The sequence below is a fragment of the Neolamprologus brichardi genome, chromosome 12 (assembly GCF_056152115.1).
Source record: "Neolamprologus brichardi isolate AB-2024 chromosome 12, ASM5615211v1, whole genome shotgun sequence".
Lineage (NCBI taxonomy): Eukaryota > Metazoa > Chordata > Actinopteri > Cichliformes > Cichlidae > Neolamprologus > Neolamprologus brichardi.
The window spans coordinates 18,630,902-18,658,476 of NC_142115.1; the positions used below are offsets into that span (position 1 = coordinate 18,630,902).

The 27,575-nt window shown below is 41.6% G+C and overlaps 1 protein-coding gene across 1 annotated transcript in view; it reads left to right on the forward strand.

Moving 5' to 3' along the window:
- The window catches only part of ssbp2a (single stranded DNA binding protein 2a), a 68,891-nt gene that overhangs the window by 13,894 nt on the left and 27,422 nt on the right, over nucleotides 1-27,575 (forward strand). The window contains exons 2-4 of the mRNA XM_006784132.3: nucleotides 8,519-8,591; nucleotides 12,738-12,799; nucleotides 13,111-13,195. Coding sequence (XP_006784195.1) covers nucleotides 8,519-8,591; nucleotides 12,738-12,799; nucleotides 13,111-13,195 — 220 coding nt within the window. The remainder of the gene's footprint in view (nucleotides 1-8,518; nucleotides 8,592-12,737; nucleotides 12,800-13,110; nucleotides 13,196-27,575) is intronic.

The following is a 27,575-nucleotide window of genomic DNA, read 5'->3' on the forward strand; positions in this document are numbered from 1 at the left end:
TTTTTCTCTTCAAAAAACGGTAGGAATCACTTCTACTGTAGCTCCGTAGACTTTTTTTTTTTCATTGCAGGGTTTTGTGTTAATTTGCAGAAGGAGGTCACAGCAGGGTGCTTGACTAACTGAGACGCCGCTTGGTGAGAATCCTCAACATTAGAATATGAAAGTTTACAGATCTCATGAGGATTCATCTCGGGGCTCATCCGCTAGCACCCATCACCTCCATCCTTTTTTTTCCCTCTCCGTCTCTCTAATCCCTCTTCTTCTCTCTCTGCTTGTCACCAAAACCTTTCATCTCGCTCTGTTATACTCCTGTCCCACCATCGCTCTCTTCCTCTTTAATTTTTCTCTGTAATTTTCCTCCATCCTGACAACGCCAGAGGGATATGGTTCCTATATGAATGTATGTCTTTTTATCTTTTTATGGTTGTTTAATACATGAGCAACTCTGGACTGAACACATGTTCAGAGTACTGATCACGTGTCCAACCTGTGTTTGACCAATTCATAAGAGAAGTTGCAAGTTAATCCCTGGTTGACAGCATAGAGAGGCTCTAATCTCCAGCTGTTCCTCGAAAGACAGAACGGTTAAATCACTTGTTTACACACACACACATTTATTTTTAGACATGTCAGGCAGTTGCTACATTCAAAAATACTTATATAATTATAATAACGTTTAACAATATTTCCGTACGTTGTGCAAATGCCACATTCCTAGAGCAACGTAGTGTTTGACCCTCGTTCAGCCGAGGTTGAAAAGCCGAGGCCTCAATTAAAAGATTTACTTTCAGTGAATTTTGATCTTCTGTGTGGCTTGAGCAGAAAACCAGCAGTTACTTGCATTTAATTTTTCTTTTTTTCTAAAGGCTAGACTGAATGTAAGTAATTTTCCTGCTGAATGTGTAGGAGTATTGCAGATTAAGTGCTACAGTATGTGTCCAAACCTGTAGTAACATTGAAATATTTGTTTTAACGATGTGACAGGAATTAATCGTTAAAGGTGTGCTTATTTAATTGTTAGGTAATAATCATGGTTGCGTTTGCCTTATTGGAAGATAATGATGACCGAGAAGGGGGGGGCGCGATTTCTTGTTTCGAAAAGTTTGCTTCTTTCTTTCTTTTAACATTGACTTGCTAAAATATGCTTCCCTGGAAAAGATGACGTGTGCATGGGCACATATGTTGAGAACCTGTAAACACCTTTCACCCTCATACCGGGGAGTTGCAGGCTTTTGATCCAACCACCGATAACAAGCCGGATGGTCCCTCTGTGCTTTAGTTCGGAGGACGCAGGTTTTTCAAAAGACCATTCAGTTTTTCCATTTTGCCTCAGTCCATTTTAAATGACTTCGGTCCACAGAGGACACGGGCGTTTCTGGATCATGTTCACATATGGCTTCTTCTTTGCATGATAGAGTTTTAACCTGTTCTGAATGCAGTGCTGCCCGAGGGCCCAGAGATCACGAGCATCCAGTATTGATTTTCAGCCTTGTCCTTTGCTCACAGATTTCTCCAGATTCTCCGAATCTTTTCCGTAGACAACGAGATACTCAGTCTTCACGATTTTCCTTTTAGAAAAAATATTCAGAAATTGTTCCACAATTTTCAGAGATAATTTTTTCGAGGTTGCTGAACGTCTGCCCATCGTTATGTCTGAAATGCCCTTATTATACCTAATCATGCTGCTGAGCTGTTGCCAATTAACCTAATTAGTTGCAAATTGTTCCTCCGGCGGTTTCTTTTTAGTACTACTTGAAATGTAGTTGCTCCCCTCGTCCCATCTGCATTTTAGTTCATGCTATCAACTTGAAAACGAGCTAATATTTGTCATGAAAAAGTAAAATATCTCTGTATAATCATTTTATATATTTTCTGTGTTCTATTGTGAATAAAATGCGGGTTTATGAGATTTGCATTCTGTGTTTATTTAGATTTCTTACAGCATCTGAACATTTTTAGAATCGGGGGTGTATACGACAATATAGAAGTTGAATGAGAAGCACCTAAGCTGACAAAAAAAACGCTGGAAGTAAGTGAGAATGATGTGGTGGGAGAAAAGCTCAGATTAGTGATTGCAAATGTTGAAATAAATACTTCTCTTCCGAACACAAAGGAATAACAGATAAAGTTAGTGGTTGGCTTTCAAACACTATTGCACAATTGCAACTGAAGTGCTAAAGATTCAGGTATTTACCTCAGTAGCTTTTAGGGCCTTTATCTTTACAATATAAAGTGCTTTGGGGCAACTGTTGTTGTGATTTGTTGCTATAAAATAAATTTTAAAAAGTCAGTTGAATTGAAAACTTTAATTAAATATATTTACCAGATAACCAGAAGCATGACGGTGACCTGGAACTTCATCACTATGATGAAGTTCAACAAAGCCAGCCTCTCTTTGTGTTTGCTTGCTTGACAAAATCTAAAACCACAGTTAGCAACTTTCTCCATGAAGCAGCCATTTCTGCTTCAGCCTCTTTGCACTCTCGCATTTTTAAAAAAAAGGGGGTGTTTCACCCATCATGTGACTCTTCGTCTGCACAAAAATCTTTTGAATTCAACGTCACTAAACTGAAACTAAAAGCTGAGGAATAGAAGTCTAAGGAAAAATTGTGTAACGCCAGAGAAGGCAGTCACGTGACACATATCCACCGCTACCTCCAAAAAGCCAATCGTCTGTTTTATAACAGCTGAGCCGCTGAATACCAGACCAATCATGTTTTGTACTGGTACAAGTGTGTGGGTGTTGTAAAACATTGTGCATGAGAATGAAAAAGCCCTGTGGGGGAGGTGGGGGTTTGGGGTGGAGGGGGGATATTTGGGGTTATTTTTTGTGTTATTATCAGATTTGATTATTCTGTACATGCGGTTTTTATGTGGTGGTGGTGATTGAAATTGCAGTTATACCTCTCTCTCCATCCATTTAAATCAGGGGTTTTCAAAGGTTTGATGACTAAGTGCCAATTTAGAGAGCCGACATATGATTGAGGGCAGCGCGGGGGGGGGGATGCATGCATCAAACACTTTGATGGTTTACAATGTGTGAGCTTAGAGGATGATGGTTTATCTTGGTAGTTGTAGTAGTTGAATCATAAGTGAGGTGGCTTTCGCATTTCTTGATTCTTTGTTGATTTTATCAAGATTTAACCCAGTATGACGAGGACGACATAAGCGAATAGAAATGCTCAGGTCCAGGTTCTGAAGCGAACACTGGCCTCATTTTGAGATTTCTGTATTTGAATACTGGCCGGGTTTCTGAGCCTGCAGTAACTGCCCGAGGGCGTCACCACCATGGTTGCTAAGGGGCAAGACTGCCTATTTGGATTTGGAATAAACTGCACAGACACTGACTATTTTGAGTTTTTGATCAAATATTTCCTGCCGCAAAACTCTCTTAACTGCCATTTTGGACACAGTTTGCATTCAACACCTTCTGCAGGGAGAAACTGATTTCCTGCCACTGCCCACACCTGAATAACATTTGTACAGGAAGATACTTTTATAGCACTTTATTCAGAGGATACTAAACGCCGCTGCCTCTGCTGTGTGGCGTTTGTGCAAATTTCTCCCTTAAACAAAAACATTAAAAGTAATGTGGAACTGCAACAGGACCGGCACCCAGCAGTTTTCCCAATAATGCAGTTTTGGTAATACAGACCGCTAAAAATCATTAATGAAGATTGCTTACTGGCAGTAAGGATTTGATTGCTTCCCTTTTCACTTATATAACATTTAATTTGATTTTCCTGGTCAAATATGTAATTAGGCTATGTCAGCACAGTATTGAGTCCTGTATATATGTCACTTAACGTGTCGATTCAGATCAGAAGTATAATCGCTTTTCCATTTCATCTTTAACAAGGGTGAAATATTCTGAAGCTAATCTATAATAGGCAAACCTAATCACTGAAACCATTGCCTGTTGTGATTTGAAGCTCTGCCAGACTTTGATCGCCATGGCAGTAAATTGATTAGCAGTGATCTGTTGGTCTCCTAAATGCTGATCCTGGGGAAAAAAAAAGCTTCATGTCTTCGCTTTAAGCTGAGGTTGTGGTTGAGCTCCGAGATAGCTCTCCTCTCCCTGATCTCCTCTCTGTTCGACAGCCTGGTAACAGCAACGGCGGCTCTGTTACAAGACTGCGTAGAAACTAGTCAGTGTTTCTGCCTGCTGCCTTCATTAAGCTAAGCTCGGTCTCTGACTGTCTGAGCTTGCTGCAGCTGTCTGGTCTTGTAGATTTTTGCGAGAGCAGCCGGGATGGGGTTCGGCTTGAAATATGAATTTAATTAGATGTGACTCAGAGAAGACGGAACCACTTGAATTTGAAGGATAAATGGGTCACTTGGACACCTTAAAGTTCACCCCTATCCTCTGCCTATACCTTCTCTGCTAGAACCACCACCGTGACACAAAACACACCCAGAAGTGCATTTGTGCACACGCTTACGAGCAGCATGGAGTGGAAACAAAGCGGGAGGGGCCCAGCACTCTAATCATTCTAGCTGCAGCTTTGATTAATGTAAAGTGCTTCATATTTACAACAGAAATTGCCAGAGTAGTCAGGTAAGAAATGGAAAGAAACGTGCGTGTCCGTCAGCAAGGGCAAACGCCTCAAAACTTCAGTGTGTATGGACTAATATGGAGTCGGGAAGCATTTCGAAAATCATTGGCTGCCTCAATTTGAGCACTGCTGCCCACAGATATGACTTAAAGTGACAGTTTATTTAACTTGACAGGAGAGCCATTGTCACGTTTTCATTTTAATGTGTCAAATTTAGAGGATTCTTAACCTTGAACAGTCCCCCATCCTCTAATCCTCAAACGTTATCTCTGCTCGGTGTTTGGGCTCCGTCGTCCTGCCGAGTTCCTTGTAGCTGCTTGTGGTAAGTGAGCAAGTTGAACAAGTGGTAAGTGAACAATGAGGCAACAGCATGAAGGGATTTAGTGCTTTCAAAGCCTATCATTCGTCTTGGAGGAAATGAGTAGTTGTGAGTTAAAGTTAGGCAGATATCGAGTGCTACCAATATCTGCTCTGTTGCTTTCTGCTTATCAGTCACATTTAAATTCCACCTGTTGGTGTGTGCTAAGAGAAGGAGGGTGTTATGGGTGTATTTTGCAAGCTTTTACGCCTTTAAACTCCCTGTATTTAAGGTCAAAAATGAACCAAGTCTTCCTTCTTTTTTCCCTTTCTTTCATCACCTCTCCAAAACTTGTAATAGCTTATGTACCTGTGGTTTCACTTCTTTAAAAAAAAACCCGCATCACCTTTGCCACTACTGCCCTCTTCTATCCACCTTTCCTGGGTTTCCTCACTTCCTTCGATTCCCACCTCTCTATTAGGACCAAAGGTCACAGCTCGGAGCCTCTGTGAAATCAATCATAGGTTAAAACCTTTAAGTCTTTATCCGAGGCAGCTACCGTGCGAGGCTGTATTTAGCGTAGTAATAGATAGTGGTGCATGCTGAGGACAAGCTTTCATTTCTTTATTTATTCCCACTGACACAACAAATTCATTCATGCAGCCCATCAGGTTGTCATCATCGCTGCGAATGTATTCACTGCAGATACATGCGATCTGTCAGTATTAATAAATAGTTCTATACTGATGCTGCAGTGGCTGGCAGTGGGGTTCACAGGAGGGAGTGACAGATTTCGACAGGCTGACAGGAAAACGAAGCAGAACAGAGCGACGGAGCAAGTTCGTTCCTAGAAATGTTCGGGGGTTGTGCAGCGCCTTGGAAAAAAAACACACACACACACACATCGGGCACATCTTTTATTCATGTTCAGTTGTCGAGGTGTCAAGAGTTTTGTCAAGCCTCTCATTGTTCTGTTAACCTTGTCCCTGTGAAACGTTCTGTCTCTATCTCTTTGGTTACACATTACAGCCCGGCCACGGGGGGAGGAGAGGGGACATGGGGAAGAAGAGATGGATATAGGAGGGGAAGGATAGACGGAAAGAGGTTCCCTCCTCGTCCTTTCATCGTTAAACAAACATGGTCTCTGTAAAAACTAAAAAATAAAAAAGGGTGCAAGACGAAACCGAGACAGAAAAGGCACAGAGTGAAAGGGAGAGGAGGGGGAGGTAGACGAAGGATGAAAGCGATGAAGAAAGATGGAAATAAAGGAGAGGGACGGAGGAGGTGGGGGCCGCAGACAGAGTACCTGTGTGCATAGCAGAAAGGTGTGCAGTCCATCATCTTCAGACAGGCAGACAGAGCTGTCTGGGGAGTTTATTTTTACTTCGGTGTAAGAGTCTGGATCTGCTACAACAAGCTGGTAGCACCTTTCAGTGGGTGGGGGTGTTCTAGGACAGCTGCTGTCCCAGTGTGGCCATCGTTCATGGCTTCATGCCTTCAGAAAGTTGAACCCACTAACGTACAAAGCTCCAAGCTCCAGCTCAAAGCGCACGATGCATCATGTTTAAGGCTTCTCAGATGTGTGTTTGAATCGTCTTTCGTCATATACAACAGTACAGTACTCTACAAAAGTCTTGTACCACTCCTCCATCATTTCTTTATAGTTTGGTAGGAAAATGGGAAACGGGTCCAACAATTAATTGAAACTTGTAAACTCACATGGAAATACAGTACATATGGCAAAAACAGAGTGTGGTCGATTGCAATGAGCTTGAAAAAAAATGTTGGTATAATCAGCTTTAGTCTCCAACACAGTCTGAACTCTCTGGTGTCATTTGTTTAAGTAGACTTCAAGAATAGTTCTCCAAGCTTTTTGAAGAACATTTAAAGCTCTTCTGTGGTTCCTCGTACCCTTTTTTTCTGTTCTCTGTCACGATGATCCCACACTGCTTCAATAAAGTTGAGGTTTGGGCTCTGGGGAAGCCAATCTATGGCTGATAGTGTTTCACTGTGTTTTCCAGTTTGGATTCATCACTCCATCAGACCTGCCACAGATTTTCAGTCCACATCTTGTGTAATTTGATATACCTTAGCCTTTTCTCCCTGTTTCCCTTAAGAATTGCTTCTTATGGGCCAGCCTTCCACTAAGACTGTTTCTGTAGAAACCTTTGTGGATGCTGCACATCGTGTCTGGATTTACCAGGTTTTCACCTAATAGCACGTTGGGAATCACTAATGATTCTGTGGTGGTAGCATTGCATTAAATACATTTTTAGAGCAAATAGTATTTGCTGTTAAACTGTGTTATCTTCTGTCTTTTGGCATTTGTCATAGATTCAGCTAAAGAAATGGGGAGAAATTTTGTGTTTTCTTTCTTGTTTGTTTTTGGGGGGTTTTGCAACAGAATGCTAGTAACAAAGTGCTCAAAGATTTAAAACTGTCTTTTTGCTGTTATATGCAGACACCACACTATTTAGGTGCCTTTCTATGCTTGGATGATTAATAGGTCATTATTAAGTGGCTTAAGAAACGAACAAAAAGAACAAAAAGCCTGTCTCTGAAAATGGCCAAATATGCAGACTGGACTTAAAATGAGAGAAAAAGCAACCAATGTCCAAAGAAAAACTTTGAAAGACCTTCAGAAAGTCTGGAGAACTATTTCACTATGTCCCCATAATCTTTAAAAATGATGATAGAACTGTTGGCAGTTTTCCAGCTGTATGCATTAGACAGCGACACACTGATTCACTGAGAAATAGTCAACAGATTAGTCATTTAATTGAAGCCATATATAACACAATTGTATTAATACATTGCTGTTTCAGCACACATCAAGCCCACTGAGTATACAAACATCTGACAGAATAGTTTTTTGTAATAATACGGCTAAATACACTGATCATGTTCATATCCCTGTAGAGTTACTTTGTGTTAAATCTCTAAATCTACACAGTGCCATTAGGAGTCAGTGAGATCTGCTGTTGATCCCCTGTAGATCAATTTTTACCTTGTATTTATAGACCAGTAGATTACCCCGTCCTCCATTTCCTAAGTTGCTGTTAGTACCAGGAGAGGCTCACAGGGAGGAGAATTGATTAACAAATCAAGCCTGTAATTAATTCTTACTGTGATCAAAGCCATGGGAGGAAGTCCATGGAGAGCCCAAGGCATTGAGGTGAGGTATTTCTCGGTGTGGTCCCACCAGGCCTACTGTTATCACTGTGTTGTTTTAGCTTATATGTTGCGTGAATTTCGAATGTTTTTAATGGTTGTCCTGTCTGTTTGGCAATTTGGGGGCAGGAATATTGCTCCTAAGTTAGAGTGTGTCTTTGTGTTTCCCATGGGAATTCTAACAGACTCTGAAGTTTTCACTCATCTCCTCGTACAGGATTCTAGTCCTGCCTGCCTGCCTGGCAAATTGTATCCACGCCTAGGTGTTCGTCTTTAGTGCAGTTTCTCACTACGTATGGATTTATCTTAAACACCCAGAGAAAAACTTATTTATTTCAATATTTGGAGATCTGCAAGTGCTTGGTAGTTGCTCTAATTTTTGCGTGCTTGTAAAACTAAGACTGTTTTCACTGTCTCTTGCTTACTCGCCTCATATCTGTTTGCCTCTGCTAATTTTCATCTTTTGTCCTGCTGTTGTTCTTTGTTTGTGCAGGTTGGCTCTTTATGTGTACGAGTACCTGCTGCATGTAGGAGCACAGAAGTCAGCACAGACCTTTCTCTCAGAGGTAAGTCACAAAAATGCTTTATGTGTTTGTGCCGGACTGCAGGCCATGTACTTTATGTGTCCACTCTGAAGGGTGGTCTGACCCTCATATAACATGTCGAACAAGTGTAGCGGCTAATTGAATTAGCCTGGCCTCGCAGTGCTGAGACAACAAGCTTTTTAACATTAGTGTTGCGTTTAGTGGGACTGGAGCCGGCGCGCAGGGAGACTTATGATGCTTAGGCTGGAGCTGACATCATTGTCTGATCCGCTCGGCAGCTTTGTGTTTGTCCCTCTCTTCCCATCTTGTTCTCCTCTGTTTTTATTGTAATCTTCCTGCTCTCCTTCTCGTCTGTCTCTCCACTCCTCTCCCTGCGCTTGTCCTCACTTTAATTCCGCGGAGGTGAAAAGGTGATGAGGTGAAAAGGAGGTCAGCTGATGATTGTGCTTTGCAGTAAATGACAGTAAATTGCAATGTAGGAGACAGTAGCTAGAGGCTTGTTGTACATCGGCCAGAGGAAGAGGAGAACAAAGGGGGAAAGGGGGTGTGGGTGGTGGAAAAGGTTACATCATCAGCTGGCACCGATTCTCATCGCTCTTAGTGTGTGTTCGCACACGTGCGCACACGTACCTACACCTCAGTTTCTCTTAGACACCCTTTCCTCTCTGCCGTATCACTTGATCTTTCTTCCGCAGATGAAGAAGATAGGCGGTGTCATGTTCAAGTGTGGGAATGCATTAGGTGGGAGCGCAACAAGTATAAACACAGCCGCTTTTGTGTCGTCCGCATGCACACATATGCAAGCATACATGTGCACGTACACACAGAGTATAAACATGTTTGCAAAAAAATTGTAACTGGTGCTGGAAGGGTGGGTTGTAGTACGGCTTTAAAGCCCTGTGTTATCATTCACATGGGTTTACAGCACATCCTTATGCTCATGGAGCAAGAGCCCGGTGTAGCAATTCACAAATCGTAAAGGGATACCTTGATATAAATATCAAATCACAAATGGACAGCTTAGAAGAAGTGGCAAAAAGAAACCACGCAAACCTCTCAAACTAAATTGATGGCTCAAAGAAAAACAACAAAAAGATCTGAAACCTTAAAGACAATACAGCACAAATTCAAAAGGTTTACATTTTACGCGAGTAGTGAAAACAAAACTGTGCCCATGTCACACATTGCCTACATCTGCCAGCAATCATGCTAAAGGGATCTTTCTGCAGCATGGGGAAGGTAAATAAAAGACCTCCTGGGAATGCAGACCACAGGAAGACGGGATATGCGGGCACATTCGTTGTTTTTTGGGGGTTTTTTCCACACTTTCCAGATGAAGGGGAAACGCAAGAGACACTAGAAAGTGTCCTGAACTGAACTGTCTGTAATCTTGTTTGGTCTAAGCTGCAGCCAATTAAATGTGAGAAATGATGAATGTCATGCTCTGCTGCCAGTTCAAGAAAGTAGAACCTTCTTTGTCATGGTGTGTAAATGAAAATTGCTGGCTGCCAATAGTGTTTACTGGAACTGCGAACTTAGACTAAAAGCATGCGGGCCAAACAAACAGGGGCAGTTCCTGACCCTCCCAAAACACTTCAAAGCAAACCATTCCTTCTAAAAGTCGCTGTGTCTGATCTGCAGCTGAGGTCAGGACGGTCTGATTGAACATGCGGTGATTCGGTTTTTCCTGTTATTTTAGCGTTTGTTCACACCGCTGCTGTAGCAGGTGGCACAATAGTCTTCTTCTTTTACTTATATTAAACATAATATGAAGGGAAATTAAAAAAGATGAACATGAGGTCACTCTGAGAAGTCAGATGCAGACAAAACAATTGTGTCATTGTCTGATAGCAGAAGTCTCATTACTGCTCACACTTTTCAGCTCTTTCTCTGTGTGTGTGTGTGTGGTGTGTGGTGTGTGTGTGCATACAGGGTCAGAGCCAAGGTGTGGGCTCCAAACTCAAATCTAGTCACCACACACAATCAATAGAAAAGCCCATTAGTGGGGTAAACACATAGTCATAAGGTTGGAGTTACAACCACTAGCTACTGTTTCTCTAGTGCTTTCCATGAACCACTGTGATTGTCCTTTTTTATCCATTTATGCAGCGCAGCCTTTGAGTTCTACTTGTCTAAGCCTTATCAAAAATTAAGACGAACATGGGGCTAAGCACAGTTCATCCATGAACACTGTGCTCAAAGTCGTCCTACACGTGGGTGATGTCACTGATTCTGACGAATGCTGCGATTGTAAACGACACGTTGGACTATGGTGTCAAGTCATCCCCATAACCGTTTATGCTCACACTTGAGGCACGCTCGAAGTCGCTGCAAAACAAAGCAATCACTCTTCCTACTATTGCAGCAATCTCCCTCTGTGCCGTCCGGGAAGCCCTGCGCTCCTGCGTCAGTATATCGCTGAAATGCGTGGAGGAGCCAGGCTACGAGAATCGAGAGCCTAAAATGACAGCAAAATGCACAGCACGTCAGCAGCAGTGATGTCATTTTTAGCTGTTTGCAAGGCCGACGACAGCCTGCTAGGTGCTACGACTGTTTCAGCTGACGTGTCACTCTGATGAACAGCGTCTGAAACCCTCCCACTGACGCTGTGTTTTTCTTTCTTCGGCACCAGTCAAGTTCACAGCGCGAACTTCAGCAGATTATCACATAAAATCCACAGCAGTTTTTCCAGCAGTAGGTAGAAAAAATTGATTTTCTCGTTCTTAGATAGCTCATTTTCTGCTTTTTAAATAACTATCTATTCCTCCACCCACCCCCATCTGCACTTTTCCTGAACTGGGAATTTGCTTCATTATAAACTGCTTTTTTAAGCATGTTGTAACCATGTTCACTTCCAGTGGAAACTACTTTGTTTTGGTGTCTTATTTGAGTGGTATGCTGCCCCAGAAGAAAAGAACATTTCTTTTTTTTCTCCACCTTGTTTTCACATTTCAGATATTTTATTTTTGATTCAAATCTTAATACCTTAAAATGCTCTTTTCTCTGTGTGTGTGTGTACCGATTTGTTTGGAATAATCACATCTTAAGATAACAGTAAGATCCGAAAGAGAAATTAATTTGCTCGTAAATGAGCCCGGACAATATCCGAAATTTGTCTCACTGATCAGATTCAAATCTGTGTAATTTGTCTCGTGCTTTTCATTCGCATCTGCTGTCACTCTCAAACTGAATGTTATCATAGGCTGATTTACTCTTTTGCTCCATGTTTCCTCTGTGGCGATAGTGGTTCTTGATTTGAGAAAGAAAACGCTGCTGTTAGCAAGTTTCCTCAGGGACGCCTCGTTAAACTTATTAGGAGTCGATTACCCAACACTTTTTTTTTTGCTCTGTATTGAAAACCTGACTTTAAGGATTAGTCGGTCAATTTTATTGGCCTAATATGAGCCTAATATTATAGGATAAATGCCTGAAAGCAGAGACACATGTGGGGTGGCTGTAGCTCAGGAGGTAGAGCAGGTGATCTACTAGTTGGAAGGTTGGGCAGAGAGTAAATGCGTGTTATTATTATGATTATTAGATAGAAAGCATGTATATGAATGGGCATGAATGAGGTATGTTGTATAAAGTACTATGAGTATTTCAGGTAGAGTAGAGAAGTGCTATATAAGAACCAGTCGAGTCCACATGTAGTAAAACTCTTATTCCACCTTGCTCAATGGCCATCTTCAAGAATGGCATTTTTTGCTGTCAGATTTATTTAGAAACTTGTCTGTGTTCAGTTTTTTTTAATAGGAAGGAAGGTAAAGAATTTAGAGAGAACAGCAATAAATGAAACTCAAAGATGATGAGCTCAGAATGATGGATAATGCTGTGAGGAGGAGACTGAAGGGTGTGTCGTAGGCCGCACAGTAGTCTGGCTGGGCTCCTCAGGCCGGTACATGACCTCATACCCTACACACCTCCTGACCGACACGCACACTTTCATGTACTCATGAATAGAAGAGCTTTCAGGCACACATAAACCCACTTATCCACTTATGATTCCACGAGAATCATAACATAATTACTTAATGGCGTGTGTTATAAGAATTCCCTCGCACCCTCTTTAACCTTATAAAGCAGGTAATTCAGATGTCAGGCATGTTGTTATACTTGCTATGTTTCTGAAGGATCTCATTCTCTCTGTGTGTGTGTGTGTGTCTCAAGATCCGATGGGAGAAGAACATCACATTAGGAGAACCTCCGGGGTTCCTCCACTCATGGTGGTGGTGAGTGGTTTTTTTTTATGGGAAATGATACAAGATCCATTCTTTTTATTGCCGTTTCTGTTCATTCCATCACTGCCATGACTGAATAAAATTATCTCTCCTCCTGTGTTTGTCTTTATCTCATCAGCCCTTCCTCGGTTAACTGTTTGCATGCTGTGATAGTGAATTTGAAGTCATCTGCTGCAATGTTGATAACAAAAAAAAAAAACTTATTTTCTGGATGCCAGATTACCAGAGCTCTGTCATGGCCTAGCTTTTCTTTATTTCAAAGGGTTTGGCTTTATAATATTGTCTCTTTCTGTGCTTTGTAGTGTTTTCTGGGACCTGTACTGTGCAGCTCCAGAGAGAAGAGACACATGTGAACACTCCAGTGAGGCGAAGGCCTTCCACGACTACGTGAGTCTGCGCTGACGCGGCTTTTCTTCCTTATTCTGGCTCAGTGGCGCTCTCAGATTAATTCAGTAATCTATGCTGGATGGTGTCATGTTATAAGGAGACCAATGCCAGTGTGCAGTATTGAATAAACAGATGATCAAATCATATAATATCCTTAACCAGGAAATTATGAAGTAACTAAAAAAAAAGACAAACAGCATTTTATCTGCTTTTTTTGCAGAGTCTGTTGCAGGTCATGCTTGTGTTTTGATTGTGGCTTTGATGGAAAGGCAGAGTCTAATTCATAGTGTAAAAATCTTCACATATGTGAAGCCGCAGGGAGCCAAATCTGAGGCCACTCAGACCGCTTCATTTCAGTTGGTTTGCGTTGAATGTCTACACTCAGTTGCTGCAGCATGCTAAAGGGTGCTAACATTTAACTCTGACCCCAGCTGCACAGTAAACTTTAAAATAAATAAATAAAGAGACGATAACAAGCTTGCTCCTAGCTGCACTCCTGCCCTCATGCGCCACCTTTGGACAGTAAAAGAACTGCTGTTTAGTCCCCCTAAGATCCAGCTCTCATCACTATGATCCTCGACATGAGAGTCTTGTCAGTCTGACACAATTCTGCAAATTTAAAACCTGTGATGTCAGAGATGCTCGAGCACAAAAAAACGAAAAAACAGCCACGAGTAGCCATGTTGCTAAGAGTACCCAGAGGTGCACAAGGAGATGCTCTTGAAGATCAGATTGTTTTTTGTTTTTTAAATGGGTGGAATTTAACTTTGCGATTGTAACGTGTATTCTGTTCAATAATAAATTCATATATGGATACCGTTTAATTTTTAAACTTCATGTTGAGTAGATTGAGACTCTACATTATTAATCCCGGAAGCTGTGGTCATCCAGTTTATTGCCACCCAAAAATATACTGAACTACAACACTGCAGTGGCATCTCCGTGTCCTGCTTCCTACTCGCCATATTTAAGGATTGTAGCGTTATAGCTCACCTAATGTTGCGTTGTTGTTGACAAAAATGACAGAGTGGGATGTATTTAGATCATAAAGTTTAGACAGCTGACATTTATTTCTCACATCTATTGTGAGGCTCGTGTACTGAGCACACTCCGTTTCTCATATGGCGGCAACTTGTCTTTACAGCCTTGCAAAACGGTTTCATCCCATCATGAATCTTTGATCTTAAGTGGCGTTTAATGGAATGCTTGTTGTGATGTTTGTGATGGAGTGCAGAGACCTCAGTGCATAACTTAAGGTTTCTACCTGCTTCCTCTTGTATTCTACCACAGCAGCCTTAAAATGCAGCACATACTGCATCGTGCACATTTATGCTGTAGAGCAGCCTGGGCAGTGAGACGCAGGCTCGTGTAGTGGAAACACTGTTTATGGCTGTGTTTTCTCAGTGTGGCTCCACTTCACTGCTGTTGTTCCTGCACATTAAGGGTAGATCCAGCCTTCACCACTAAAGAGTGGAATACAGTGAGCAGTGCCAGAGCTCCTGGAGTTTTACATTAACTGGCGACTGTGTGAGAGGAAGTGCGGCTCTCCTCGTTTTGAGTTTGGAGGTGCTTGCGTGTGCGCTGGGGTCTTCTCCTGCTTTTTATGTTGTTGTTGTTTTTCCCTCAGGAGCGTGCAGTCTGACTCATCACATTTCTCTACAGTGGTTTATTGAGATGTATTGTTGGAAGTGCACAGGTCAGGGGTTTCTGCCTAGCCCAGCAGGATCTTCTCTCTCTCCCCCTACGTGTGTGGCTCTGTGGTTTACTCCCTTTTTTCCTTTAAGCTTGCAGTCCTGTGGAACGAGGGGTGGGGTGGGGGTGGGGGTTCACTTCCTCACTTCCCCTTTTATCTGCATACAGTCAGTGCGTGTATGCGTGCCCGTGTGCGTACGCAGGTGATGCTGCTGATGCCGGCGATGATGATCGGGGTGATGAATAGGCACTCTGAGGACGAGGCAGCGATGTGATGATGTCATCCCGGCTCCCAAGGAGGGAGCTGGAGGGCATCGCGACCTCAGGCCTGAGAGACAAACAAAAAAGAGAGGAGACAGGCGGAGAGAAACACGGAAGCAAGGAGATGTATGAAAATAAATAAGAGGGAAAAACACTGGTGAGATAAACGCTTTGCGATTCATGTCAATAATTTGTAACACAAAAAGCAAAAAAAAAACCCCATAAAAACCGAGTAATTAAGTATTTGTAGTGGAAGCAGCCACAACAGTATGTTGTTGTTTTTCTATGTGTCTGATCAGAATCAATTCAATTCAGAAATCATTCAGAATGTATCTTAACGTGATTAGCTAAGGCCACCAGCAGCATCTCATTCTTACGTTTCCTGCAGGGATGTAATCAGAGAATTATAATTAGACCAATTGTAATTAGACCAAGGTCACTTTCAATCAACTGCTCCAATGCAACACTACATCTCGCAGCCAATGAGAGGTACTTCCCACATATCTGCCACTCAATTAAAACAAAACGAGAGGACAACTGTGGTGGACGTCGTTAGAAGGAAGAAGGAGCACGCCTTAATTTGATGCCCGTGTCTCTCTTTCAGTCTCCTGACTTTGAGACTGGCGGAGATTTTAATCAGACATTTTCATGGTAATTATTTTCAGATAGCTAATTACTGAGTGAAGTCCTAATTAATGCTGGAGAGATATAGGAGCTCGCTGGCATCATCTTTGTGTCCCACTCCTTTGATAATTGATGGGATTGTGACAAGGCTTTTGACTTCATTTGCGAGCTTATCCCAGTTTGAACTACCTACTGTAGATACATTTGGCTTTGTGCGAATCTGATTGAAACTGTTTGATTTGTGCTCTCTCTTGTTTGCGTGTGCGTGGGATTCATGCATATGGTTTTGTTATGTAGATGCCAATCATATAACTAGATTTGAGCGCGTGGGGATGGTCTTCTAGGACATTAATACAGTAATCTAATGTTAAAAATGGAAGAAAGAAAAGGCTGATGAACAAAGTGAAGAGAGATGCAGCGTTATTGATTTCCATCCTCAGACAAAGCTTTTCAGGCATCAGAAAGGCCGTTTACAGTTCTGTTAAGTGCTTTGTAAATTGTGTTCTCAATACTAAATGAGCGGTTTCCATTTGCAAGGGCCCATGGAGTCACATAAACAAGTTATTTTTAAATTCTCATGCCTGGCCCGGAAATGATCCTATTAGAGACAAAAGTCAGACTCGTTTCTGTGTTGGAAGAATATACATCACAGACCCGTGCGTGTCATTTCAGGGGTTTTTCCTGACAGCGTTGCGAGTTTGAAAACTGACACCTGTTTCACAGCTGTGCTATCAAACTGCATTTGCACCTTAATGAAATCACCATCGCACTGTGTCAAGATGAAGACTCACTGCACGCCCAAGTCACTGCTGCGATTTATGATTTGTTAAATTAAAGTGGAGTCTTTAAAGATGTTTGTTTTACTGAAAAAAAGAAGAAAAAAGTATGCACTGTGTTAAGTGCATTAGTGTGTAATTGTGTGTAAATTGTAAATGTGTGTGTAGCACTTACATAATTCCCACGGCACTCTTACTACTATAACTTTCTCTGTGTAGATTATTCTTACAAGCTCTTGAATAGACTTTGTTAAAGAGGCAAACTGGTACAAGAAGTGCTGGTGACTTTGAAATTTTCGGGGGAGTTGGGGAGAACTCTTAACTGAACTCCACGGAGAAGATGCCTGACTTTTGATTTCAGGAGATTATCAGTGTTTGACAGAAGTACTGGTTGTGCTGTGCAGTCTCAAGATAAGTATGTGCTTTAACTGAAGAAAGTTATTGGGTGAAACGCTATGCTTGATGAATCCAGGTTTTTTGTGTGTGGGGTTTTTTTTTTGTTGTTGTTTAAAAAGTGCATATTGTGAACTAAAGTATGCTTTAAGCTAAAATGTTCTAGTCTGTGTCAGTAGGTGGACTTCTGATATGAGAGGTCATCTGAGTGAGCTCCAATAATGTTGCTGAATTGGCAAACACTACAATAACAAAAGATCTCTGCAAGGCTAAATTATCTACAATTCCCATATTATGCACCTATTACCAAGTTAATGTAAGTTTCACAGTGTGAGCTCAGAATCAGATCAGGCTGTATACTCCTGGTATTAGCCCTGTGCCAAATAAGGTCCTTCAGAGTTGCTGCAGCCCCCCCCCCCCCCCCCCCTTTCAGGAAAACTGCTGTGCATTTCCTGCCCACGCCACAGAAACCCCGGCCAAAACAAGGCAGGAGAACTTCTGTGGCTGCCATGTGGCTCACAGACCTGAATGAGTGTGAGTGACACAAAAGCCATTCTCTCTCTGCTCTACTATTGTCCTTCACTTCACTTTACAGTTATAAAATCAGGATTTCAAAAGTGCAGCACAGCGACTCTGGTGTCTCTACGCCCGCTATTCAGTCATTCTCATTCACTTATCTAACAACATAGAAATATGTCATCGAAAAAGTCTATATTGTGAAATGACGGCATTAACCCCTTAATGCCTAATGTATTGTATTTGATACACACAATTTGTAGGAATTTTTTCTCCCAAAATAACCTAAATGAATTGTACAGCACATTTTTGAGCAATACATTGCAAAAAAAAGACTAAATATCAAACCAATTAAATTCTAAAGAGTTCAGAAAGAATATATTTCAAAGAATATATTTTTTTCATGGTTCAAAGGGCTTTAAAGGGTTAAAATAATGTATATTTGAGCCCAGAAAATAGGAGAGAACATAGACTGTAAATAAAAGAGGTCCCATTAGCCTCAAACTGAGTATTTCTGCCGTCACCATCTGGGTGTTTTTTAAACAGAAGTGACAAGTCAGGAGTGGCTCTGACTGAATCAGAGGGACACTCAGTCACATGATGAAGCACACCCAGCTTTATCCTCCTTTTTCAGTATAAAGGGCACGATTTACCTAATGTCATGTTGTACTTATTCAGACTTGAAACTAGCAACTGAGATCACAAACTCATTAAGAAGGTGTTTACTGATGTTACAGTACGACGAAGCCGAGGGCTGTTTTTTTCCACAGACTTCAATTCAGCTGGATTTCTTTTTGCAGCTGGATGAGTCGCCTCAGGCTGGCCATTAGGGGGAAAAAATGCAGGTTTAAGACAATTTGCATCATTTTTTCTTTTCAAACTTGGAAGCTATGTACATCTTTTCTATACAGTCTGTGAGAGAAAATTAAACAGACGGTAACTTTATTCATTTGTGAATGTTTTGGAGAAGGTCTTTTGTCCTCTGACGTGTGAAGACTCATTTGGCTTGCTTTGCTCATAGCTAAGACATTTTAAAGCTAGAAAAGGCAAAAGGCACTTTCACAATATGGGATCTTCAAGATGAGCAAAGGTGACAGATGGATGAACTGGAGACTGAGCAGACATAAAATGTGCTAGTAGTCAGGCAGCAGTGTTACAGGCAAGTATTATAGCAGAGGGAGCCTGGTATCATTGTGTGGTATCACTGTGGGAGATAGCAGGCACACAGCAGTTAGGGGAAGAAGAGATCAAGAAGGAGTGCCAAGAGCAACCCCCTTTGATAAAAATGCCTTGTCTCTTGCTGTCAGATCCTACATTCATACTCTCCCCCTCATGCATAGAAGTGCATTCATAGCGTGCACTGTGACAGCAGCACGTATATTGTGTCATTATTGTTAAGCTACACCATAAACAGATTGGTAAATATGTAACAACACTCTGTGCTGCTTTATTCATTTACATACATATGGTTCTCAAACAGTAGTGCTTGATAAGCACGAGTGCACACATCCTGTACCGTACTGCCTGTGAGATGCTGAAGGACAAGCAGCCACTGTCTGCGCTGAGAGACATGTGAAGTAAAAATGTATGCTGTTTCAGTATATTAAAGGACACTAAGTGCACAGCCGACCTTAGACTTTCCTTTATTCTCTCTCTCTAGTATTACTGAGTCATAAAAACAGTTGTTACCCTAAATGTTCTACGTCATAATGAAAACATTCTTGCAAATATGTTAACCTGCTGATCTTTCCTAACTTAAACAGTCTGGTTTAGCAGCACTCCTAGGAGTACCGAGACACATCTACATTAATAAACATCACACCTCAGCAAGCCAAAATTCTTACAGCCATGCTTTTGACTGTGAGACTTCCTTTCCCCTGAAGTCATCGTCTCAAGCTGAGCTGCCTCCCAATCTTCATCAGCAAAACCTTTCTAACTACTGTCTTAAGCTAAACCCTGCAGCTTCATTTTTGATCTCTTTGTTTCCTATAGATACAGTCACAGTGCACTGCATTAAAACAATTTGAAGATTACTACTAAATATTCAGGAAAGTATCCATGGAGATAGCTAGAGATGGCAAGTTACTTAATATTTTCCTGACACCTAAGACTCCATAACCCCAATTCTCTTAGAGAGAATACTTTACTCTCTAAGTAATGTCCCAGGCTAAGAGACTGGTGAGCAACAATCTCCCAACCGTCAGTTGAGACGGAAAACATTCCCCAACCGGTTCCCAAGTGGTTGCTGGAGGTTGATGGCAGTCAGTGTGAAATCAATTGCGAAAGCCTCAGTCATGGATGCTTAGAGACCAGTCAGTCACCCCCCCTTGACCCCATGTTACTGTGTATTCCTTAACCAGTTGGCAAGTGGTTGCAACAGGTTTGTAATGCTGCACCCAAAACCTCCTTGCAATTGCTTTGGTTGTTTGCAGATTGTTGTTGTTGCCTGTAGTTTGCATCAAAGGTGCCGACTTGCCTGGGCATAGCCAAGTGGCAGAAGGCTTCTAATTAGATTGTCTAAGAATTTCATCTCTACTTTTTTCAGATGTTGTGGTTCTATTGGGTTCATCAGGTGGTGGCCTCCAGCTCGTACTGGAGTGGTTTGCAACCAAGTGTGAAGTGGCGGGAATGAGAATCAGCACCTCTAAGTCTGTAGCCAAGGTCCTTAGCAGGAAAAGTGTGGAGTGCCCACTACATGTCAGGTTCGAGTTAGAGCCTAAAGTGGGGGAGTTTAAGTATCAGGGTCTTGTTCACAACGATTTATTGGTCAATCTACGTCCCTACCCTCACCTATGGTCACGAGCTGTGGGTAGTAACCGAAAAAACTAGATTGCGGATACAACAGGACTCAGAGTAGAGCCGCTACTCCTCCACATCGAAAGGAGCCAGCTAAGGTGGTTTGGGCATCTAACAAGGATGCCTCCTGGGCGCCTCCGGGGTGAGGTGTTCCAGTCATGTCCCACCAAGGGGAGATCCCAGGCAGACTAATAGCACACCGGAGAGATTATATTTCTCGGTGTCTTGGTTTGGGATTGCCTTGGTGTTCCCATGGATAAGCTAGAGGGGGTGGCTGGGGAGAGGGATGTTTGGGCTTGTCTGCTTAAGCTGCTGCCCCAGTGACTTGGCCCTGGATAGGTGGAACAAAATGGATGGATAGATGGATAATGCAGCACAAGCAGTAAATGGAGAATATTCACCTTCAAAGTAAAAGTGGTAGTAAAGCATAGCTTTTACTTTAAGGTTAACATTCTGTAGAGTTGTTTTTTTATCGCACTTTTTCAAATTTTACTATTGATTGCCAAGTAGATGACAAGTGTTTGCAGACAAGTAGGCACTGTCCTCCATAGAAACTACCAGCAATTGCTCGCCAACCCATCCGGGAATACATATTGTTTCTTCACAACTAGTGGTTGCCAGATAGTCACCGTCTGGTTTCTAGGCATTTGTGACAGGGACCTAAATAAATTACCACATTTAAAGAAAAAAAAAGTTATTTCATATATGTGCTCTCAGTCTCCACTGCATTTTTCTTCCAACTGGTCTCCTTCCCTTAGTGTGTACGCTGTGCTGGCACACAGGAAACAGAGGAAAGAAAGTCAACTCATTCCTTAAAGTAAAACATTCTTAAACAACTTGAAACCTTAAACCTTATATTATACTGGTCCATAGAGATGAGAGATACCATATGATGAGGTGGCCATGGTGAACCCTGTTTAGAGCAAGGCTCAAGGGGGTTGGAAGAATATGGTGGAGAAGTATGGGGACACAAACACAATAATAAAAGAAAAGTCCTGAGTTTGTTATAATAACTGAAAATGACTGTTTTTGAGTTCTGCAGTTTTAATATCTGATCATATCGTATCACCGAACAAACCTGAGCTCGGACAGCACGTTTCAGTGGTATGAATGCAAACCCGAATTTTGACCAGAACCTGAGCTTGTTTGTGTGCGTTTGAACAGACGGGAAGAAAAAAAAACAGACTGGACAGAGACAACCTAGAAACAGAGACTCCGTTGGCTCAAGTATTGTGGGTAACAAGCTGATTCCAACCAGCAGAGAACCAATGGGGGTTGGGGAGACCCCCGGTCTGTTTCCAGGGAAACAGAGCTCTATCTCCTCCTCCACCCCACAAAACCTCTCACTCCCTCTCTCTTTGTCTCTGTCCATGTCTCTCTCTCTCTCTCTCTCTTACACGCTCCCATGTTCTTTCTTGGCGGTGTTGAGGAGGAGGGAGATGATGAGGTGACTCACTGTAACATCATTGCCATGGCAATGAAGAGCGAACCAAGAGAAGAGGAGAGAAAGAGAATGGGAATTTCCATAGGTGGAGGAGAGATGGAAATGGCTGTCACGATCTCTGTTTTAAAACTCAAAATGGAAATTTCAGTGTGGTGCTACTTATACTGAAATATTTCTTTACCAAAAACTCACATTGCTACCTTCCCCTGCCTACTTTTTCATCTTCTTCTTCATTCCGTCTTTGCCTCAGTTTTCCTTTTAGACTCCTCTCCATGTGTGTTGCTTCCTCTTTTGCTGGCCCGTTGTGCCCCCCCCCCATATGCTCTCTAAGGAGTATGTTTTCCACTGGTGTATTACGCTGAGTCATGTCGCACGCGTGTTTAGACACGCCGAGGTGAAGTGTTATGTGATGTTGACATATGCACGCCTCGCTTCGAGGCAGGGGCAAAGATGAAGCCACGGCACTGAGCGGAGGGGAGAGGTTAACTGAGGGCAGTGAAACACTAGTAGGCGTAAGAATAAGGAGAAGCTGTAACAGGGCCATGGGATACAAGAGATAAATTTCAAGTTCATGTGCAATTATTGCTATTGATTATGATGATAAGGAGCTTTGTCAGGAGCATATTTTATGCTTCTGCAGCGGTCTAAGTAAAGACTAGCTGATCTTTAAGACGGGCAGCTTTGCTTCCAGCAAGAATCCATGTTGTTTTTATTTTGCAAAATCTTTAATCATGGGACTTTGCATGCTTAAATACTATGCTTCCTTGACTCATCTTCAAGGAAAACTGGGGAAATTCTTGCAAAGATTATCACTACCAACCGCAGAGGTAGGGGACGTGGATGGGATTATGTTGAAAAGGATCCAGAGATTGAGCTGCAGAAGTGAAAGTAGGAGGGCAAAAGAGAGAACCCTGACACGATCAGACTGGCACGTTATCTCTTTAACTGCAGTGTTTTCCTTTCCTCTTGTAGACACCCATATCCTTATCTCGTGCTGTCTCCTGTGTCTGGCCTTCTATTACTTAAAGAACTGCAAGATGAGACAACTCCTCATTAGTTGTTCCTGTGGCAATAAGTCTGTGAATTAACATTTCTGCCAGTTTTCTTAATTACTTTTCTCAATCTCCGTAATTGCACTATGATGTGTTTTAAAATAATTGAAGTGATTCTATTAAAGATGACATAATCTGTCTTTGCAATGATCTTCTAAATACATTAGAAAAGACCACAATATAGCCTCATCTCTATCTAAGCTGCAGGATTTAAATCTTCTGTCTTTTTTTATTTTTTTGCCCACCCTCCCCTCTGTGTTCAGTCCATCTCCCTTATCTTCCCCAGTGCCGTTGAACCAAGGAAGATAGTGGTGGAAGAAGAGTAACACCCCAGCACCAAAGTGACTATCATTTTCAGCTCTGTATGTGTATCTGACAGTGTATCAGCCTGCAGCTCCACCTCACATATTATACAGCTCCTTGCAAGACTCGGACATGTTTACAAGGGTCGATAATGACATCAGTGATAAAGGAAACACAACCGGTATGCCCTCCCCCCCCTCCCCCCTCCATCATAGTCACCCCCTGTGCAGCTGATATCACCCTACCTGTAATCGCCCAGTGAGACCAAGCAGATTAGCGCAGTGGTGCCATTTTACCAGGTAATCACCTGTAATGTTACACTAGAGAGTGTCTGGGTGCTGGTGGGGATTGTGTTGTACTGATAATGTGCTGCTAAAGTCGATAAACATGGCAAAGATTTTGAAAGATTGTGATAGTGAAAGACTGTTGTGCTAGAATAAAACAGACTCAGCTGCGAGAAATTAGCCTTTCATAATAAGTTCTTTAGTCTTTACACATAAAGCTTATTTTCCCACTTTATATCCACTTTATATTTTCCATCTGCTGTCCACCCCACAGTCATGAGAATATGTGACATTTCCAACTTTTATTTTTTGTCTATTTGTCAGGTCTGCATTTCTGATTATTATCGTCTAGGTTTTACTTTGGTTTTCCCATAACCTTAATAAGCATCCACACTAAAAACAACCACAGACAAAAGAAAGTCAGTGACATTTAGTGGCTTCCAAGCAAGGACAGGCAAACTAGCAAACATGAAACTCTATATTTGGTATTACCACCTTTATTTTTCAGTCAAGGCTGAACTCTCTTAGCCAGCTTTCTTCTAATATCTTTAAGTAGTCTTCAAAAATAGATCTCTAGGCTTCTTGGATGCTGGATGACTTTTGTTCTGGTCTCTATCAAGATGATCCCACATTGCATCACAGGGCTCGCAAAATCGCTAGCCCGACGTCCCGGGGCTAGCAATTTTTCCAGTCGGGCTACCAAAATCTAACTCAGCCCTGCCCGTCGGGCTATCATAGGAAGATATATGTCAGTGCTTTTGCATTCTTTCGCCAATGTAGCTGAGTAATTATGTCATTGGCATCGATAAGCCACTGTCAATATGTGACATATTGAAATCGCGTTTGAATTTGCGCTTGCTTTTTGCTTTCATTTTCATTTTGCGATCGCGCGAACGGTGTATAGAGAGCGGCAGCACTGATTGGTGAGTGACGATTAATTGCGCACCAATTCCTCTGACATCGTCTTATCACTCATTAGCTTACTATTCAAACGCGACAAGTGAAATCTCTCGCAGCAAGCTTAAACATGTGAGAGGTTGAGTGCGCAAAGAATCGCTGATCATTATGTAAGTATGTGTGTAAAAGCAGCAGGATTTACGCTGGTATTTTAGTTCTGCAGAGCCAAATAAGACAGGTCAGGGTGAAGAAGAGGCAGCCAAAGAAAAGCCGATTACAAAACGGAAAAGATATGACAAATCGAGCCCGTTCTCACTCCCGAGGCGTAACATGGCGACGTTTTGTCACGTCCCGCAGCGTTCCTTAGGAACGCGAAAGGAGACTTTCGGCGTTCTTATGGTACGCGGCGGGTTATGGCTGAAATCCAGTGCAATGACGCTCCCGCGGTAATCAACGTTCCAGCCCTGTATTCCAGCCCTAAACCTAACCTTATCCCTAGCCCTAACCATAACCTTTTTCCTCACCTTAAACAGGACTTAAATGATGTTAAATAGCGTGTTTCTAAGCTATTTGAAGGAAAAGAGCGAACATGTGTAGATTGAGTCCATACGGTTCTCACATTTCCTCATTTTTTCCGAGGTCGTTAGGAATGTGGTGGGTAGCCGAAAACGTAATATGTTGACGATTTGTCACCTAGCCTAAAATGTTACGCTTTGGGAGTGAGAACGTGTTGGACAAATCAGACTATGAGGCAAAAAGAAAGCGCAGCTTTTTTGGTTTCATGGACAAAAGAATTTCTGTGGCTGGAAAATGACGAGCTAAATATCATGATGTTCTGCCAGGTGTGTTGTGAGTTTCATTTGATTTCTGAGTCGACAAGCGCCTTTGTTACTGGGACCAGTCATTTTAAGAAAGACCCCATCAGAACCCATGAGAAATGCAAGAAATGCATTATTGCCCAGTCTGCAGTATGTTTCCCAGAACAAACACCAATTGCAAAAAAACATACTACAAATAAACCAAGCACAACAAGAACTCCTGAAAAAGCTGTTTAGAACAGCTGCTATATTGCAAAGAGTGAACTACCATTGGCAGAATTTAGCAGTCTTTGCAAACTTCAAAAAGCAAATGGCCTAGATCTTGGTTCCACTTACTTCTTACCCGTGACTTCAGTGAAAATTTCAGATTCAGGATCTGACACAGACTGATTCATGTTCTACACAGTTCTTACAAGTTCATAGAAATTTCTGTTCAATTAGAACCAAGTATTTGAGTTGATGGTTTTAATTTTTATACAGTTGTTGTGATTTGTATTTTAACAATTTTTTTTGATTAATTTTTGTTTCCGTTACAATATTATACTTTAATGTATAATATTGTAAAGGAAACAAAACGTAAAAAAAAATTCTTTTTTTATTCGGTCTACTTAAATTTATTTTGGGCTACCAAAAACTGAAGAATGCCTGCCCGAAGGGCTACCAGAGATTTTGAAATTTTGCGAGCCTTGCATCAACGATGTTGAGGTTCGAGCTCTGGGGAGGCCGATCCATGACGGATTCTGTAACTAATTATGTGTTTTTGTGACAGACTGCTAGTAACAAAGTTCCTAATGTTACAATTTTAAATGTATTTGTCTAATGTGTAGACACAACACTTGATTCCTTGAGTTGGGTGAATTTTATAATGCTTGAATGATTCATTTATCAGGGATTAGCCTTGATCATATTTTCCATGTCCGCAAAGTCCTCTAGGGTCCACTCAGGTCCGAGGTACAATGTTGACACCAGACGGTGAACATGAGAGTTCATGCAGGTGTTCACGTGTCCCTGTTTTTTCGTATACAGAGAATTTACTTTACCAATTGCATGTACCAACTATGCATGTGCCCTGAGCAGATATCAAGAAGACTTTAAAGATGTATAACAGAAATAACTATTCAGCCATATAATTAATGCTTTGAGGGCCTTAAAAAAACAAAAACACAATCTCTTAAAATGGAAAATGGTCAGGTACAAAGACTGAAACTTTGTGAAAAAGCAGCCAATGTTTAAAGAAAAACCCGAAGACTGTCAGGAAGGCTGGAGAATTATTGCTCATGAACACTTAAAAAAGACGAAAGTCTGACTCCTCGGACACAAAATAGAAAGAAATGAGGTTCGGCTCAGGCCTTTTGCTTAAAAAAAATGGTTACCTAGGCAACCAAAGTCTGGAATGATTGGAATGCCGATTAGTGAACAAACATTGGTGGCAAAACAATGTGCAACACACAAATCACTTCCTGTGTGGATGTCCTCTTTAGTTTAATCTTTGTAGTGCCACTTAATATCCAGACCTTTAACACTGAACATTAAAGCCTTGCTTTTGGGTCATTATTGCTTGAAGTTTGCCAGATGTCAACTTTGCTCATCTGTAAATACCACTGGTAACTATGTTTTCCTGAATCTTTTCTTTGCTCATCTTTTACTAAAGGAAAGTTGACCAGATGCTGCAGTTTTAAATCTTTGCCTGGTGATATTAGTCGACAGTTGTGTTGCTGTATCTGAAACTGACTTCTCAACTTCTATTTTGTATTTTTCTGTTTTTCTTGTTTTTTGTTTTATTGTTTGCATCCCATTACAAGAACGAGCAAGCTTACCGTTCTTAAAATGTGAAATTATATCATTTTGCTTGTTCTCAGTTAATTTAAAAAAGTAGACCTATTATTCCACAGTATTTTCTCTCGTTATTCTACATTTGTACTGAGGGTGTCGGCAAATCAAGCACCGTGCGTGATCATTAGAGCTTTTGCTAAAAAGCTAACATGAAAATTATTAGGCAGTATATAACCATTCAACGTCAGGACTGATGCTGATTTTACTGTGAAAAAGCACAGGTCACTACATGGGTGGCTGAGGTGGCAGAGTGTGTCATCTACCATTTGTAATGTTGGTTGTTCAGTGCGTCACAGAGTCTGCGTGGTGAAGTGTCCTTGCCCCCGGTGCATCCATCGGGCTGTGATTGTTAGAAAGCACCAAAGCTATAGAATAACATTTTGTTTGAATGCATGAATGTAGCTTGTAGTAAACTGTTCATGAGGTATGTATAGAAATATGGAAACCACCCTTTTTGTTTTGATTGTTTTCATTTAGCTATTTCATTGAGATTCTTTGTAAACCCCACATAGCTTGAGGCTAATTGCAGATTCAATTTGATGCGATTAGATTTATTGTCATTGAAAAAGAATATAACTCAAACAACATCAAATTTGAAGTGCAAATAGTATTTGTACATATGTAAATATATACACACATATAAACAAATCAATTACAGTGCCAGATTACATACAGCAATACAATGCAGGGC